Raw genomic sequence first — 17,395 nt, forward strand, 5'->3', positions numbered from 1 at the left:
CTTAACAGGTGGGCAAGTGGCAACAGGTACAGCCCAATTGCTCAAGTCATACACGGAAGATTGAGAAACTAAAGCCCTTCTGCCATGTCTGGCTTTGGCTGGCAGCTTATTGCTGAAGAGCTTACTGAGGTAAAGGACAAATCCATGCACACATTCTGCCCTTCTTCTGTCTCTTGTGTAGTCTTAAAATTAAAAGTCCAGCTCTGAAATACAACCTTACAAATGGTTGTATGTTCTGTGTCGCTGAAGCCTGTTGCTGGGAGTTCGTGAGCAAGTACAGTTCATCTCCAAACATGAAGCAAGTCCCATCAGTGCCTTCTCACAGCCGAGTTGGGAGCATCCCCTTACCATGGCTTTCACAGGTGAGCTTGTGTTCTCCTGTGAGGTGTGAGTAGCTATTATCAAGGGTTAGCACTTGTGTACTCTGCAGCCTCTTTGCATCCCATGTACTGATTAGTGAGCTCTGTGAACTGTTAATGAGCTGTATCAATGCTATTTTCTCTGTATAGCCCATGTAATTAAAGTAACCAGATTAGATCCTTGGTTACAAAAAGAAGAATAATTCCAAACCATAATTCATTGCAGTCATTTGAAGTTGCTCAGCAGTTACCTAATTCTAGCACAGCACTAAATTGTGTTAATTCACTGGACCACGCTAATGGCCTGACCCAGCAGGACAGCAGCACATCCAACTGCACTCTGCAGAGCTCAGCCAGCATGAGCTGGCTGCGCAGAGGCAGTTTTTAGACTGCATTGAAGCCTTTACTATTTTTTTTCTTCCTTTAGTAGTTAAGAGTCCTAGGCTGATTATTCTCCTATCCAGTTTCATGCCTAGAATTAACTGTGCCCATATATAAAGCTTAGCAGATGTTCAAGGAGCCAAATCAGATACTTAGCTTCAGTCTGACTTTTTTCAAGCTGTCGCTAGCAAGAGAGGGTTTCTGCTTCCTGGTAAACGCTTCCTGGCACTTGGAGGCACTCTCCTCTAACGGCCTTAACAGCCCAGAATTATAACCTTTTTGTGTATGGTTTAAAAACCCCAACCTAACAAACCAGCAACCCTATGCTTGAAGGCTGTAAGCCAATATAAGGAAGGGCCTGAAAGTGGAAGGTTGTTTCAGGTAATGCTGTCCTTCTAATGATACTGCATCCAACTAATTTTTTTCAGAGAGAGTAGGCTGGAAGTTGATGTCTTGCTTTTAATGTCCTTTAGGTCCTGAAATTCCAGACAGTCGGTGGAGGTACTAAATAATGGAATTAAGTTCTGTATTGCTCTCCATCACATCAAACAGCCTTGCATCTCCTGTGTAGTTTATTATACAGTGTAATTTATTTACACATCAGTTTATCAACAAGTCTCCTGTGAGTTGCATGTAAGGAGCACCTGCCAATGCAAATTCAAGGCACCATGCACTGAGAAGGGAAAGAAATTACTCCTTTACAGAACCCTGATGATATTCATATGGGATAAGCAAGTCCTAAATCCCAGCCCTGTCATCTTAATGGCATTTTGCATTAGTGGCTATTGCTGCTCTGTCCCAGGTGGCAACCTCCTGAGTGACCTGCATTCAAGAGCTCTTTCACAGCCCCTTGAGGCCCAAATGCTGTTTCAGGTGTCCCCCCAAGTCTGGTGGCTTCTCTGCCCTGCCTGGATGGTACCACAGTGTCCTTCCGAAGCCCTCAGAAGATTGTATATCAGAGAGATTTCACTGGCAATACGCTTCATCATATGTCCAGGATCTGTAATTAAGATGCCTCTGGACTCCCAGCTCCTGAGTGCATCAATGATTTGAAGGGGTATATTGCTTCTAAGCTACTTTATTGACAGTTGCAGTGATTCATTGTAAAAGGCTTTCATGAGCTCCTGGGTGTCACTTTAAAAATTAAAATAAAAGCTAATCTCTTACCAGGCAGGAATGTCTCAGCAAATCCCTTCTTGTCTTTCAGTGAGCCCATTCCATCTTGAAATCTGCCAGCGGTGACTTGTGCCAGCAGCAGCATTCTTGTTGAGTATTTTTCCCCCTTTGACTGAACCAATGACTAATAAATATGTACACACCAGCTACAGGCAAAACCTGTAAAATGCTGCCTCTGTTTCCCTGTCAAAGTCCATTGTCACAGAACATAGTATAGGCATGAAATAAAACAAAGGCTTCATTACTGAATCGTTAGGTAATCTTGGGAGAGCCATTTTACTGTCTCTGCTTAGATTATGTTCCTCACCGCCCTGCTGTGGACAATGTGCCCTGGATCATAGCATGCAGACTTTCAGTTGCTGGAGATATTTTGGCAGCAAGTCTTGTCTGTGGAATGAATCCCATGTAATGATGAAGGACCGAAAAAACCCCAAAAGATGTAGGAAAAAGTTGCCTCCTAACTAGTGTGCCAAATGGGAATACATCTGTAGGCTCAAATCCAGCTGTCTAGTGCTTTAAACTAAGGATTGAGTTCTGAACCTCAACCATTAACAAAAATCCCGCTTGGTTGATGCAATTCCAGTCTTGAGGGAAGGGATAGAAAAAAGAAGTTTTTGAAGAAGAGAGAGTGTTTAAAATGCCTCATTTTAGAGCAGCAGGCACCTGTTTTGACTTGTATTAATAAATGTAAAAGTAAAAGAAGGGCTATAGGTTCATAAAGTTCTGCCAAACAATCTTCTGTGTACTGGCCTTATAGCAAGTTCTGGCCATTGCCGAACCTGTACTTTGTAACTTCATGGAAAAACATGTCAAACCTGAGTGATGTTGTGCATTCTGATCAGGCACAGAGACAAGATTACAGCTTCATTCCCTATTAGCAGCTGTGGATGACTTCTTAGTGTAAAATACTGTTCCTGAAGATGTATACTGAATGAGAAGTGGGGCTTGTCCCTCCACAAATGCGTTTCTCGGGGGAAGGGGAAACCAACTTTGATTTATATAGTCATTATAACCTGATCACAATGAATAATGCAATATTGCTTACTCATAACGCACATTAAATGGGTATTCTGGGAAAGTGAAATTGTCTTGTTGCCAAGTGTCGCAGTATCTGTACAGAAAACGTGGACAACTTAGCTGCTTATTTTCCAAAGCCAGTGAGCCACTCTCCATTTCTATGCACTGTTTAAGTCAAGCTAAACATATTTCAGTACAAGTTAGATAGATTTACAGCTATGTGATTATTTCTAGTAATCCATCTACTTGTAATTGTTTTATACTTATATTGTGTTTTTGTAGACTGAAATAGAGCTGAACACTTGGATGAAGTGGGCAAGGGACAAAGCTGGGCTGGAAAAGTAGAGGAAAGACATAACCTAATGGAAGAAATACATTCAAATTAAGTACTTCCATTTTGTAAGTCATGGAGAGATTGTGGGGTCTTCGCTAGAGCCACAGTTCCATTCTACATGATGTATAGAAGTCATGAAGTCATCATCATACTTGCTTGTACTTAGATGTCTTTACTAGAAAGCGGTCCTCCAGATTTTCCCAAAGAAACAGCTACCTGATGGAGATCTGCTGCTCCAGATGTGTCTGAGGAGTGAATATAGTTCAATGATAAACTGCAATCTGCCTTTGTAGGTAATAATTCATTTTTCCAGATGCAAAGCAAAATTCTAGATCCAGTCTCCTCACAAAATTCCTTCAGCCTAAGAATTCTATTGCAGGGCTCTTGACACCTTTTGAGTCAGAAGTGACACATTAAGGCACTTTTAAAGTAGAAGAGTTAAGATCCACACACTTAGCACAAGCTGGCTAATATCCTATGTGAACAACTCGCAGTTGGAAAGGACCTTGTACCTGCAACTCCAGTCCACTGGGCACTCCCTGGCAAAGTTCAGCAAAACCACTCAATTTTCCACTCGTAACTGAGGTATTTCAGTGGGTGAGCCATCTACCAGCCTTGGATAAAATGACAGCACTTGTTTTCCTATCTCCCTCCTCTTTCTCTCCCCTAAAAAAAGAGCTCAGAAGTACTGTGAGAAATGCCTTGTGCCGTTGTGCTGTGCCTTTGCTAGATTAGGTTTCTAGAGGTTATCAGAGCAACAAAATGCAAGATACCAGCAATAGCCCAGGCTTTCTGGTGCTTGTCCTAAGCTGCATGACTGTACGTTCAGCTACTGCTTTAAAAAAAAGCAAGTTTGTGTTTATTTAACAGGAAGTTCAGTGTCCCCGTAAATGCAGCTCATTGCATTTCTTTGTTTTAGGGCAGAGAGCAGAAAAACACAACACTAATAAAATAGAGCAGCTTTCCCTTAAGGTTCACTTGTTCACAAAGGGGAAATTCGCCAGATGAGACTGTGCTACTGTCTCTGTCCTCAGTATCCTTATTAAATAACTAACAAAAGGGGTGGAATTGTTTGATCCTGAAGTAAAATAGGCTTGCTTTGCTATAATGTAGTAGAAGCCACATATCTTGGTTTTAAAAGATAGCCTGTTTTGACCTCCCTGCTGCAAGATAACAAAAATAGCCTTCCCCTCAGTCTGGAAATAATTGGCTGTTTGCAAATCCCTTTTTAAAGCATTTGCTGAACAAAGGTATTGAGGGTTGGGGTGAAGTTGCTTTAGTCTGAAATGCAGATTATAGTTTCTAAATACAAGTGGTTTTTTTTCTGCATGGAATATTTTATGCTTCATGTCAAAGAATGACATTTGTAGGCATTCAGAAATTTAGCTCTTGGTTATCTTGCCTAATGATCAGCTGGGAGGTGGTGAAGGCTGACAGGTCACCCTCCCCACACCTATTTCCAGGGGCAGTCCAGGGGTTTGGGTCGTCATGTAGGACAGCAAGACTGGTTTCAGCTTCCCTCTCTGCAGGGAGAGTATTCCCAAACCACAGCTGAACCATGGAATCCAGGCAAGTCAGAAGAAATGTTTCCACTGTACTCAGCCAGATGCTGACCAATTCCAGCTGAGGTTAATAGCTCCTTTGCTTCACAGTGTGGAGCATGTGGGCGGCTGAGCAATCCTGCCTGGTTTCGAAGGCATAGCGCCGAAAGGCAGGAATCCAGATACTCAGATTGCATCATTCCTTTGAAGTCACTTCTTTGACTTCATTTGTGGTAATGATTTATATCAGCTGATCTTTAGAGCCAAAAATAGAATTGTTTTGATGTGACCTTGGACATGCATGTTGGATCCCTTATCAGGGTTTTGGATCATCCACTTGATAAACAATCCCATTCTTTCCCTTGAGTTTTACATTGTTACCTACTTGATGGGCTGTTGGAAACTGTTAGAAGCTGAAATTTCCAGGAGAGACCATAGGAAGTAGATGCTAATTTTTGATACTCGAATTAACTTCTGAGTTAGACTTTCTGTAAGATCTCACGGGGAAAGCTTTGTAAATTTTAGGTGTTATGCAAATGACAGCTATTACTGCTCGCTCTCAGCACATCAGATCCTGATTTGCTGTTTGGATTTATCTAATCGCTGTCAGCCCAAGTGTTTGGTGTGGAAGTAATTACAGCAGTACTTTCAACTAATTCCTATTCATGGTGTAGTACTGAAAATGTGGATTTGAGGGGTAAGTTAGCTAAGCATTCATGATGGGATCGGCACCTGAGAGCTTCTGGGGCTGGTTTGTGTTGCTGCTGTCAAAATGTATCAATGTAAACAGTTCCCATACCTTCTTCAAGCTGAAGAAATACTGACAAGTTTCAGACACTTACTAGATCATGGTGGCATCAAAGACCTAATTATTTGCTCTGTATTGTAGCTCATAAAGGGTCTATGATTAGCTCTCTGTCTTAGGCACATCATCTGTGCATTGAGTGTGTTGAAGGGCTTTCAGTGCTCCTAGGCTGATGCTGCCAAATTGGTTATTCATAGAATCATAGAATGGTTTGGGTTGGAGGGGACATTTAAAGGTCACCTAGTCCAGCACCCTTTTTTAGTGCTTTATTGCTAGAGGTTTAGGGTACCATGTAGTTCATGCTCAGTCAAGATGGTGTTGAATGTTCATGTGTGAGAGATATGTGTCATGGGAGCAGAGAAATGGGACTGTGTTACTAATAAGTGCTCCTGATGGCTCCATTTTCTCATTTTCGAAGATGCTAAGCAGGTTTCAATAGAGGGCCTATGTCTTCCTTCTGAATTTATGTAAACTCAGCAGAGACAGTTAACCATCATAACCATAACCATTTAAACATTGATGGGATTCTGAACCGTATATTCAGGCAAAAAATTGTTTGTTGTCTCTTATCAAACAACATACTTTATTCTACTTTAAACTACTATTGTGGCAGACAATCTCTTTTGGGTTGTATTTTGGAGAGATTTTATCAGATGTGATGAGGTTATCTGGGCCCGGCAAACAAGATTCTCAGAAGGTAACAGTAGAAAGTCTCTTCCAGTAGAAGCGGGTGCGTATCTAATGGCTTTTTGGGTGGTAAGCTGTCATTTGGGTTAGTGTCTAATAATTTTTAAAGAATTCAATTCAAACCCTTGCATTAAACAGAACAGGTTGAGAGGCCAATAAGCTGGGAAATTGGAAGGAAATCTTGATAGGCTCAGCTGGTGCCTGGCATCAGAGCAGCCTGTCCATATTCTAAATGCTTCTGCAGCCAAGTGGGCCAGGAGTGTGAGTGCCCACATGTCAGGCAGAATAATAAAGCTGGGGGGAGTAATGTGATTCGCTGAACAGCTTTATGGAAACAGCTGAAAGCTGGCAAACGAAACAGCTATAGTCAACTAACAAACATTTGTGGGTACAGTAATAAAGTCGCTTTTCATGGACATAATTGTTTTGTGCTAAATGCATTGGTTAGAAGCCTATCAAGGGTTCAAAGGATGGAGTTGCCTTGTCTGCTGGTTACCTGTTGGGTGCTGGCTTAGCTGGAGGTGGTGAGATGTTTTGATGGGTCACCGAACACTCCTCTGAATTTGTGCTGTCAGAGCTGTGAACTACTTGATAATGGCTGGTCAGATTGTTTTTCTTTGAAATCACACTAATTTTAGTGACAGTTTTGTTTTATTTCTAACTTACCAGGTGTTACTTTGGAATTACTAAGTAGATGTAGGCTGTGAACAGTTGGCAAGGCTTATAACTCTTTCCTTCTATACTGACAGTATGTTATCTGAGCTGAGAGCTATGGTTTGAATGTAAGAGGATGGTAGAAAGTGCACCACAGTTAAAGAATAGGTGGGAAGATTGTGAGAAATGGTGGCAGAAGTTTGAGAGGAAGTGGCTTAATGCTGTAGATGGAAAGGAGGTTTTTTTATCTCCTGCACAGTTTGCCACAAATTACTTGAATTTAAATTCAACTGGTCTCTGAAAGCAAAAAGCCGGTTGTCAGAATGGTCCTGGGTTCTACAGCTAAATTATCTTTTTTGCTACCCAGTAATCCAGTTCCTTCTCCCTTATGTGTATCCTCGTTTATCCTTGCACATAGAATATCTCTCATCCTTGTGTGATGGAAGATCCATTGCTACCTCTCTGCTCAAGCTTTCTTCATGTCCATCTGAAACATGCAAGACTGGAACCTGTAATAAATCCATGTGGAAAAATCTGTCACTTGTTTTTACAAAGCTGTTCTTAGAAAGCCTTGCATTTGCAAGCATAATTACAGCTCTTTCTTCCTAGCACCTTTCATGCATTCATGTGCTGTCTATAGAATTTAGATTGTGTCGTAATTCAAAAGAAATAGTAAGTATCCATTAGCTTGATTTTATGTTTTGCCTAAGCTACTGAGAGCCATTAATTGTAGCTCCAGAGCAAGAACTGATTTATGAGTTTAATATCTATGTGAATGTTAGTGATATTAAAGTCATTGGAGATGCCAAGTTTACTCTCTTGTGTTTCTAGATTTACCAGAGATGCTGGTTAGTATTCAAAAAAGCTTCAAGCAAAGGGCCAAAGAGGCTGGAGAAGTTCTCAGATGAGCGAGCTGCTTACTTTAGATGCTATCACAAGGTAAGGCACAAGGTTCTTTTTTTTCTCAGTTTTGTTTTATATGTGCAATCAAGAGTAAAATCTGAAGTTGACATGTATTAATTTGCCTGAAAACTGGATTTTTTTTACTATCAAGGTCCTAAACCCACTTGTGTGTTCCTTCATTCAGTGAAGTAGAGGCAAAGTGTTCTTAGCAAACATCTTGCTAAGCTAATGGAAAATGCCTTTATTTTTAAAGAAGATGTCCCTTTTCACAGCCCTTTAAAATCAGATCTGAAATATTTGCAATGACTCTGACTCTTCATAATTACAGTAACAACCACCCAAGGTAACATGTGAATTAAAAAAGCTGGATATGTAGATGTTCTCATTTGACTAGGATATTGCATCTGTAGGAAGACAGTAGACAGCTACTAGAAGCGAAGGCTAATGTGCAAATTTTCCTTGCAACGATGGTGTGAAAACCCCTGCTAAATTCAGAAGTATTAAAAGAATGAAGTTTTCCCCTCTAATCGCTACTCTGGAGTTATGTGCACATTTCATATTCATCTGAGAATTTACATGTGTAATTCTCCTGGGGATGGAGGTGAAAATGAGAAACCTTTTAACTCAGAATCATTGTTGGCAAAAGCTTACTATATTAGAAGATTAGGAATTAAGTGCTTAATTCCTAGGAGTCGGTGGGCACAGCTCAGCTTGAGGCTGATCCACACTTACTCACTTTGACATACATTTAGGAAGAAATCTTAAGGGAATAATAAATGTGAATTCAGACTTGTCTGTTTGCATGCCACGTAATTTGTAATGGATTGCTCATAAAACCTGTGGCTATTTGTAGTAAATCTTGCCCAGAAATAGTTCATTCAGATTTACAGTAAGCAACTTTCAAAAGTAAAGAGAAGTAATTTGTTTTTTTCATTTGATGTGTGTGAGGGCGTATATAAAACAATTTCCAGCTTTGTGTGAAACGGTGCATTTATAGTAATATGGCTCTGTCAATTACTGATGCAAATCTGTATTTATGCCATTGGATTAATGCAATATATTAGCAGCACACACTGTCTTGAAGTTCGCATTAAGTAATGAATATGAAATCCAAGAAGAATCTAATTAGGCTGGACTTTTTCTCTTCTTTCAAGAAGATCTGTGCCTTCACACTTATTTGTGATATGTATAACCTAACGGCAGTTTCCTACGTGTGTCCTGGGTTCAGCTGTAACAGCTATTTTACCCAGAAAGTCCAGATCACTGCAGAGTCAGGCTGGGTATTGGTCCACTAGTGGTGAGCAATTGTACTGTGCATCACTTGTGTTTATTGTTTTCTTTTCCTTTTCCTTTTCCCAGTTTAGTTTTGTATTCTCTTCCATTGTTATTTCCCTTATCATTATTATTATTGGTGGTACCAGTAGTGGTTTGTGTTATACCTTAGTTACTGGACTGTTCTTATCTCAACCCGTGGAGTTAAATTCATTCGATTCTCTTCCCCATCCCTCTGGGAGGAGGGGAGTGAGTGAGTGGCTGTGTGGTTCAGAGTTACCGGCTGGGCTTAAACCATGAGACTGGATCTGGAGACTAATGCACCATAGAAAGTCTTGCTATCTTGGAGGGATTTTCGGTTGTAAGTCAATCTTAGTCTGTAGTTAACAGTTAATTTTAAGCTATTGCTGCTTCTGTAAATTTAGTTTCTGGATTTCTTTGGTAGCTTATGTGACAGGAATAAACAATGGTCAAACTCCCATATCAGTCAATGGGAATTAACTGTTTAGTAGCTGCAAATTCTTGCTTTCTGCTTCTGAAAGCTGTAGCTGTATGTAATCAGAGCTGTAACATTAATAAAGGCACTAAAGCAAACCCTAGTTTTGACTGAGGTTTGAGAAATATCATAGCAGTAAGATGTCTTTCACACATATTTTGTGTGGATTTTATAAGAACTTGGCCAAATCTAGGGGTTCTTTCAAGCAGGATGAAGGCCTAAATCCTCATGTCTTGAGGGGAAGAAATTTTTTACCTTTTGGAGGAGTAAACCACATTTGAATGCATTGTGTCCTCTTGAAAGCAATGGAGTGAACTGATAGATTATTATTTTCTAAGTCTCCTTATGGGACAAGTGACATGCCTTAGGGCCTGAGTCTTACAAGTCTTAGGTGGAATATACCTGAGATGATCCATCTTGCATTGCTTTTTTGGTGTCTTGGACCTGTCGAGCTAGACTACCAGCTCCAATCCCTCAGAGCCCTTCCCCTACAATTCTGTCTGCTTCAGGTCCCTGAAATGTAGACCCAAATTATGGGATACAGTATTGAGGTTTCTGCCAGGAACCTGGAGTCCTCCTGTTAAAATGGACATCTCCCTTCACAGCACAGGAACTGGATGCTGTGGATGTACTTGCTGAGAGCCCCTGGGGTGCAGACAGGCTGGATGGCCTTGTGGGATCTGCCCTAGAAGATCACCATAGGCATTTGTTCTCCACATTTCTCACTCCTCTTCACCACTCTGTAATGAAGCAATGCTAACCAAGTACAGTGTGATCACCCAGGACAGTGGGTTGTCACTTACATAGTGTTGCTGTTTGGTAATGGGGCTCTGCAGTATCCCTGTTTTTCCCCTCTGATGGTAAATGAGGCTGTCCTCTAGTTGTAGTCATCAGCTATACAAGCTGATGGATCCTGTTTAGTTTTAATGAACCTTCCTGAAATGGAAGCTAATGAATATTAAATAGCATTTTCTGGCTAAAATGTGTTAACTTACAAAGAGCACAGGTGGAAAAAAAACAAGTTCCTTTTTTAAGTAAGCTTTGTAAATGTGTGAAATTCTAAGGTGGTGAATGATGCAGCTTCTAACAGTATTAAATATGAGGTGTTGAAAAAGGAGAACATGTCTCTGCTGCTCTGTGCAGCTCTATAGTTGAACTGATTCTTATAAAAAGCATAATTAATTATTAATAAACCCCAACAAACAACTTAATATGGCAGCCTTCAACTCCACTTGTCACCTGGTTTGATATAGAATAGTAATGGGACTTTGGTACCCAAGACATCATCCAGAGGTCCAGGATAGTCATTGCTGTTGTCCTGATATGCATTTGATCAGCCTGAGCAGCTGTTGTAATAACAGCTTGATGGTGTGTGGAGGCTTTTCTGTGAGAATTCCAGTTCTGTCACTCCTGGACAGAAGGCTGCATCTCGCTGCTGCTGACAATGAAGTTAATCCTACAAATGAGAAGCCCAGCCAGTCCTGTTAATATGTCAAGTGTCACTGTGTCATAAGCCGTGCTAATGAATCTAAGGATGAATGCAGTTCAGTCTGACAGATAATACTGTTAGAGGAAAACCTCACTTACAGATTACCAGTGTTTCAGATATACAATTGTTAACTTCCTGCCTAGTTCTGAGATCGTTCTCAAACACTGTTGAAAGCAGCATCAAATCTGGAAAACTGAGGAGCCCCCACTTACCCCATCAGTCTCAGGAAAGGTTTAATTAGTCATAAAACTGTAGAAAAATTCAAATGATGAATGCAGCTAATTTTGCAGTAGCACCTGCCTCCTGCACTGAAGTGTTGAATTGTTTCATTTCGTTGCATTTTTTTCTTTCCTTGATGAATTACAGTGCAAATGTTACTTCAGTTTATTAGTGGAAAAGGGCTGTCCAGAGCATTTGTTGTGCTGGCACCATGATGGTACCAGTCACTGGAGCTGAGCTGCTGTGGTCTGAGACCATACGTCATCTCCTTGGCACCTTTATCGAGCCAAGTTCTCCCCTTTACCCACCTGAAATCTGGGTCACAAGCAGTGTCTCTGGGGTGCGTTGGGGGTGCTTCTGTTATATTGGGGGGGGTCCAGTTTGTTCTCATTTGAATGCCTGATGTATGCGTCCTCTACTGCAGCCCTGCAGCCGGGCTGCATTTTGACATCCTTGCTACTGAAAGTCTAAAACAACAAAGGAAATAAGGACTATATATGTGTGTGTGTGTATATTTATATTATTATTGACCTTTAAATCCTTTCTCATCTTGTTCTCTGTTTTAATAAGTGGAAAAGTTGAAGTGTCCTAAAATACAGGTCGTCTGAGAACAGTCATCTGTAGCTTGTGAAATGAACTGGAAATTTGCATACACAAAGCAAATTGCCCACTTAATTCACGTGGTCGCACAATGGACAGAAAATAATTAGGATCCAGGCTACAAAACCTACACAGAGTTGCCTTTCAGGTACCTGTCTAGTTTTCACTTGTTAAATGTAAATAATAACCACAAACTACCATTATGCTTTAACAAAATAACATTGGAGGAAGAAAGACATTCTTATTTCTTCCAATGACTTTTGACTTTGCAGTGTGCCAGAAGAATCCTTAATATTCCAATACAAAACCAACTAATTGCACACTGCTGACAGGAATATACTGATTCCTTGAGGGGATCTAAGTTTTAATCCGATTGTATTAATCTTGCCTTGAAACAGCAGAAGTAATTTAAACAGTCTTTCTGTCTAGTTATGGAATAATCCATTTGGAAAATTGAATTGTGTAATTTGTAATTGTTTTCCAGGCTTGCTAATGCAAAACTGTATTGGTAACAAATTAAATGTTTAAAGTATGACCACTCTGCTAATAACTATCTGTTAAACATTTATTTAAATGAATACTATCACTTAATATGAATGAAACATTTAGTTTGAGGCTTTAAAAGAATTAAAGTAACTGGTCAGGATATTTTGGTATCTTCACTGTGCTGTCATACAGCGAGGCTCCTTGCAAGTCTGTTGTGCAGGTGCGTGCCTTTCCATTATGGAAGGACATACCTTGTGCATGGGTCCACTGATCCCGTGAGTGAAGGAGCAGTCCCGAGAGTGATGGTAAATACTGGATCTCTAAATCTGGGTGTTGTTCCTGGCTTTAATTTCTTTGTATAAGTCCGTGTGTGCCCTTCTGTAGGTAAACAAGGGAAAACTGGCATATTTTTCCCACTGAAGAAAGGAGATACAGGCATGGTTGTAGATTATATTTATATATTTTTAAGAAATATTTAAAAAACCTATTTAAAATCATAGTGTGTTATGTATGCTTAGTAACTTATGTATATGTATAGGCAAATCTTATAAACAGGACTGGGCTGGAATTGCAGCAGTGGCAGCAGCATTTTCCGTTAAATGTTCCCCTGGTGTGTCCTAGGAAGTGTTCTACCTGTACTCATCATGGGGGGAATTTCCAGGAAACCAAGAAATACAGAACCATGAAGTCCTAAATTAAGATTAAACAGCAAGATTCTTAACAACCACTGAATGTGGCAGTTGTGGAGGTAATAAATACATTCTCTTGTGTTGTATTCTGAAAGGCTATCCACATTTGAGATTTATGGATGAATTCAAACAATAGTTTGAATGCTAAAGACCATTTTTGGTAAACAGTGTGTTTGGCATGTTTTTGAATGGAGTGGGAGAGATGGAAGAATTTTTGCCTGAGTGTAATTGGTCAGGGCGAAGCTCTGTCTGCTGGTACTGCCAGTACGGAAATGACTGATTAGCCCCTGTTCCTGGTTCAGAACTCTCTTACCACACAGCTCTGCAATTATTTTAGGTTTTAATCTGATGAAATGTATTTCGATCACATGGATTGTCATCTTAACGTAAAGGAGGCTTGGAGGTAAAGGGGAGAAGTATGCAAAGGGCCATCTTTAACCCCAAACAAAATCTCATTCTTGTGACTTCTCTGTTAATACTGCTTTAGGTCTGATATTTGTGGTTTATCCATGTTCTTAGAAGTAAATTCATAAATGTGCATTACTTATTAATCTCAGGTAAATAAATCATACATCAATTCAACCCACCATGAACCCACTGTTTTACAAGAGCTTGGCAGAAGGAGCGTTATTTAAAAAAACACATGCAAAAAAAAGAAAACTTAAGCCTCAAATACTTGTAGGTGTTTGGTGTCTGCTCCTGACTCCTCTCCAAAAGCATGGTAGAGGGGATGTTAGCAGCCTGCCACTTCGTCAGTGTGAATTCATTACATATGTGCCAGACAATTTGAACCATCTGTTACACAAGGGTGAGCAACAGGAAGGCTATTCAGGCACCTGGGATAATGATGGCGTTTTGAAGCACCTTGCTGGGTGGGACGGTGGGTCAGAGATCAAGTGATCCGTAGAGAACTTCTCTCTTAGGATCACAGGTGCACTGTTGAGCCTTAGCAGCAGAAATAGCTTGGCCTTGCCAGAAGGGGCTGTTACCACCCTGGAGAACCTCTGAAAGGTGAGGGCAGTTTCAGCAGTGCAGCCCGCAAAGGGAAGAGAGGGCAGCTGCTTACTGAGAGTATATTTGCCAGACATAAAACTTGGATGCCCCAAGGTTGTGCCCAGGACAGAAGGTATGCAAGAGCTGAAGGGCAGAATGCAGGTGACTCTTCTGCATCCTAGCACTTGTGCCACTGACTTCAGAAATAGTCCCAGAGTGTCAGATTTTGTCCATCTGTTAAGCTCCTTGTGTCTGCTAGGTCTGAAACTAGCTGAAACTGCCTGGGAAGAGACTAGAGTATGTGCACAGTAGTGTAGACATTTGGACCTGGGTCAGAGGTCAGAAATGGGGGCTACCCATCTGTCACCCTTCAAAGGGCAGTGCTTTGGTGTCAGCTTGTGCTGCTCGACAGAAGCAAATGCCATCAGGAAGTCTTCAGATGGATGTGGAGACTTTCAGACCATGCTCTGTGAAATGCCATTATACAAGAGCTCTCAAGCAGTCAATGCAGCACAGAATAACCCAGAAGCTGCCAAATGTTGTAGCTAGCATTTCTACAAATATAAATAACTTTTTTTTTTTCCCCCATTTCAGAAGCTAAAACATTATAAAGGATTTGATGATCGGTGAAGTCAATGACACGATGGTATTTGATTTCAGTATTTCTTCAAGGTATTGTCCAAGGGGTGAAATTGCCTGCAATTTTATTTGACCAGGCTATAAGGCAGATGTGGTTTTGGTACACACTGCTTTGCAGTGCAGTCTGTGTGCATTCACACATGGCATGAGATAATTCCTGGAAGCACCTGACTTGCTGTGCTGCAGGCTGTGGACTGATATGTCCTGTATCTTCTCCCAGTACATAGCACTTGGAGATAGGGTGATGAGGAAGGGATGAAGGATAGAGCTTTATAAGCATATTAAACAGAAGTCCTCATATAGTTAAATTGTTCACCCCACCTCTGTACCCCTTTTTCCTTCCTCCCTTTCCTATACACCCACCTTGCAGACCTAAGGAAAAACCAACCCCACTAATGCTCAAGTCAGTAGCACTCTCACATGCTCTCTATCTTCATCCTTCTCTCTTGTGTTGACTTAGGGAGAGTTTGCACTTAGCAAGATGAATTAACTGCTGGTTGATACCCCAGAAAAGCAAAAAAGGCCACTGTGAATACTGCAAAGGCAATAGATGAAGCAAATAATGTTTGAAGTAATCTGCATTGTCTTCTTTGTACCACAGTATAATTAGAAGGAGTACAGTAATAAAAAACAAATGTAGGAGAAGGCATGTTTAAATGAAACCAAATTTTTCTGTTCAGAATGTTGAACTTTGGGATTTCAAGCATGAGCTGATTCTTGTAAAATCTCTACTGGAATATATTACTCTGCATTTGGGATTACAAAGAAGTACTTTACTGCAAGAACTAACTGGCTTTTGAGAAGAATTTATGATAAGAATGAAAAAAACTTGCCATTCTCAGCTCCAAAACAACGATGCCGTTATATTTGTGCCTTTTTCATGTTCAGTTGTTTCTAAAGGGGAGTGCAGGAGTAGCAAGTTTTGCTGTCATGATGTCTAGTCACCCAGCCACCACATTTCTGCGCACCTTGAGTGCTGCACAACTCCCTAATGGTCCACTGAAGTGACTGCAGCAAAAGTGGCTGTTCTCTCTTTGGGGCAGCAGTGAGATTGCTGTGTTGGGCCACAGGATGGAGCTGCTGCGTGTAACGTTTGGAGAAACCTTTCTTGACTGGGAGACCTAAAGAAAGAAAGTTCTGGGTTGCAAGGCATGTCTGTGGCTTCTGACCTATGCTGTGTGCTGGGTGAACCTTGTTGGAGCGACCAGCTGCTTCTGGTGTGAAGCCCTGGACTAGAGAGGGGCTGCAATTATCTGATACTTCGGCAGGAGGAAATCTCAGTCCCTGTGGCTGGGTTCAGAAATGATGCAGTCCTAGAGCTGCATTTTGGATATGACACCTAAGAAACAGTGTGCAAGGCTGGAAGATGCTGGGTGGGCAGGGATGAGACTTGAGTGCAGAGACTGACAAATACAGGGTGTTTCTAGTAGTACAGAAATGAGTGATGGATTCTATGTGCCAAGGATGCAGAGACTGTACAGCTCATGTAGGGAGATTGGGCAGTAGTTGCAGCTTGCAGCAATCTGGGAGGTAAAGTGTGGTCTTAGGGATGCGGGGAGTGATGAAGGTAAGGTGTACAAGGTTGGAGCCATAGTAAAAGAAATAGTGATCAGAAATGTCTTTCCTTTAGTGTAGGCAAGAAAAGCAAATTTTGGTGTAGGCAGGCAAAGAAATGTTTTAATCTTGTCTTTCTCATTTTCCCAGCAGTGTTATGAACATCCTCTCCCATCTGCCCCAGGGGTGCATGGCTTTGAACACAGGCTCATTGGTGATGCTGTTTGGGTGGGTTGGTTGGTTTTAATTTCCCAGCACTCTGCAGGAGCAGGCACCATCCCACGTGGTCAAGTGTCCTTTCCCTCACTCACTGCCATGGAGGATGTCTTCCTGCCTGGGGCTGAGACAACATGTGCTACCCCTCACCATGGGCAACAGTTGACTAGGTCATACTGCTGAGCTTCCTAGCTGCTGGAAGTGCTTTTGTCTCCTCAGTCAGCATGGAAAGGCAGTTTACTATTCCCTGACTAGTATAAGCCTGTCATAATCTCGGCGAGCCTTGTCACAGCATCCTCAGGTTTCATCAGTCTAGAGACAATTACTGGGATATCCAGCAGCGGGAGTGTGACATGCCTGATCTTAAGAAATGAGCTTTCCATTAGGACAAATCCTAGGTAGCTAAATGATTCATTACCAAAATGTATGGCTATGTTCCGCTTCTGCTAACTTTTGTACTTGTAGATACAAAACTTCATTAGCACATTCACTTGCGGAAAATGTAAATGTGCTCAGTATAAATGTCAAGGTAGCTGCTGTCCTGAATGAACATTTCCTTCCTGCATTTGAATCTTTTTTTTTTTTGGTGTATGAGAAAAATATGATAGTTGAACTTGGCAGCTGGCAATTTGTGCTTGACCTGTCATGTGCTGAGCACGGTGGGAATAGGTTATGACAGATTTGTCATGCTTAACAATGAGTTTGTCAGTGCCTTGTTAGCACTGAGGGATGTGCTTCCATCACAGGATTTCCTGGAAGAGTAAAAAGCCGCTCATGCAAAATTAAATCACAATTAGGAAGTTTCGGTTTTGACACTTCTCAAAATCTTGAACCTGGAGGCTATAAAAACCTGAGCTCTAAATTTGGCAGCTAAATTTGGCTGTT

General features: G+C 41.2%; 1 protein-coding gene across 5 annotated transcripts in view; it reads left to right on the forward strand.

The window, feature by feature from the left end:
- Positions 1-17,395, forward strand: part of DOK5 (docking protein 5) — a 43,221-nt gene that overhangs the window by 11,883 nt on the left and 13,943 nt on the right. For all 5 annotated transcript variants that reach the window (XM_065691664.1, XM_065691663.1, XM_065691667.1 and 2 more), the window contains exon 2: positions 7,786-7,893. In XM_065691664.1, coding sequence (XP_065547736.1) covers positions 7,786-7,893 — 108 coding nt within the window. The remainder of the gene's footprint in view (positions 1-7,785; positions 7,894-17,395) is intronic.

The sequence above is a fragment of the Lathamus discolor genome, chromosome 11 (assembly GCF_037157495.1).
Source record: "Lathamus discolor isolate bLatDis1 chromosome 11, bLatDis1.hap1, whole genome shotgun sequence".
NCBI lineage: Eukaryota > Metazoa > Chordata > Aves > Psittaciformes > Psittacidae > Lathamus > Lathamus discolor.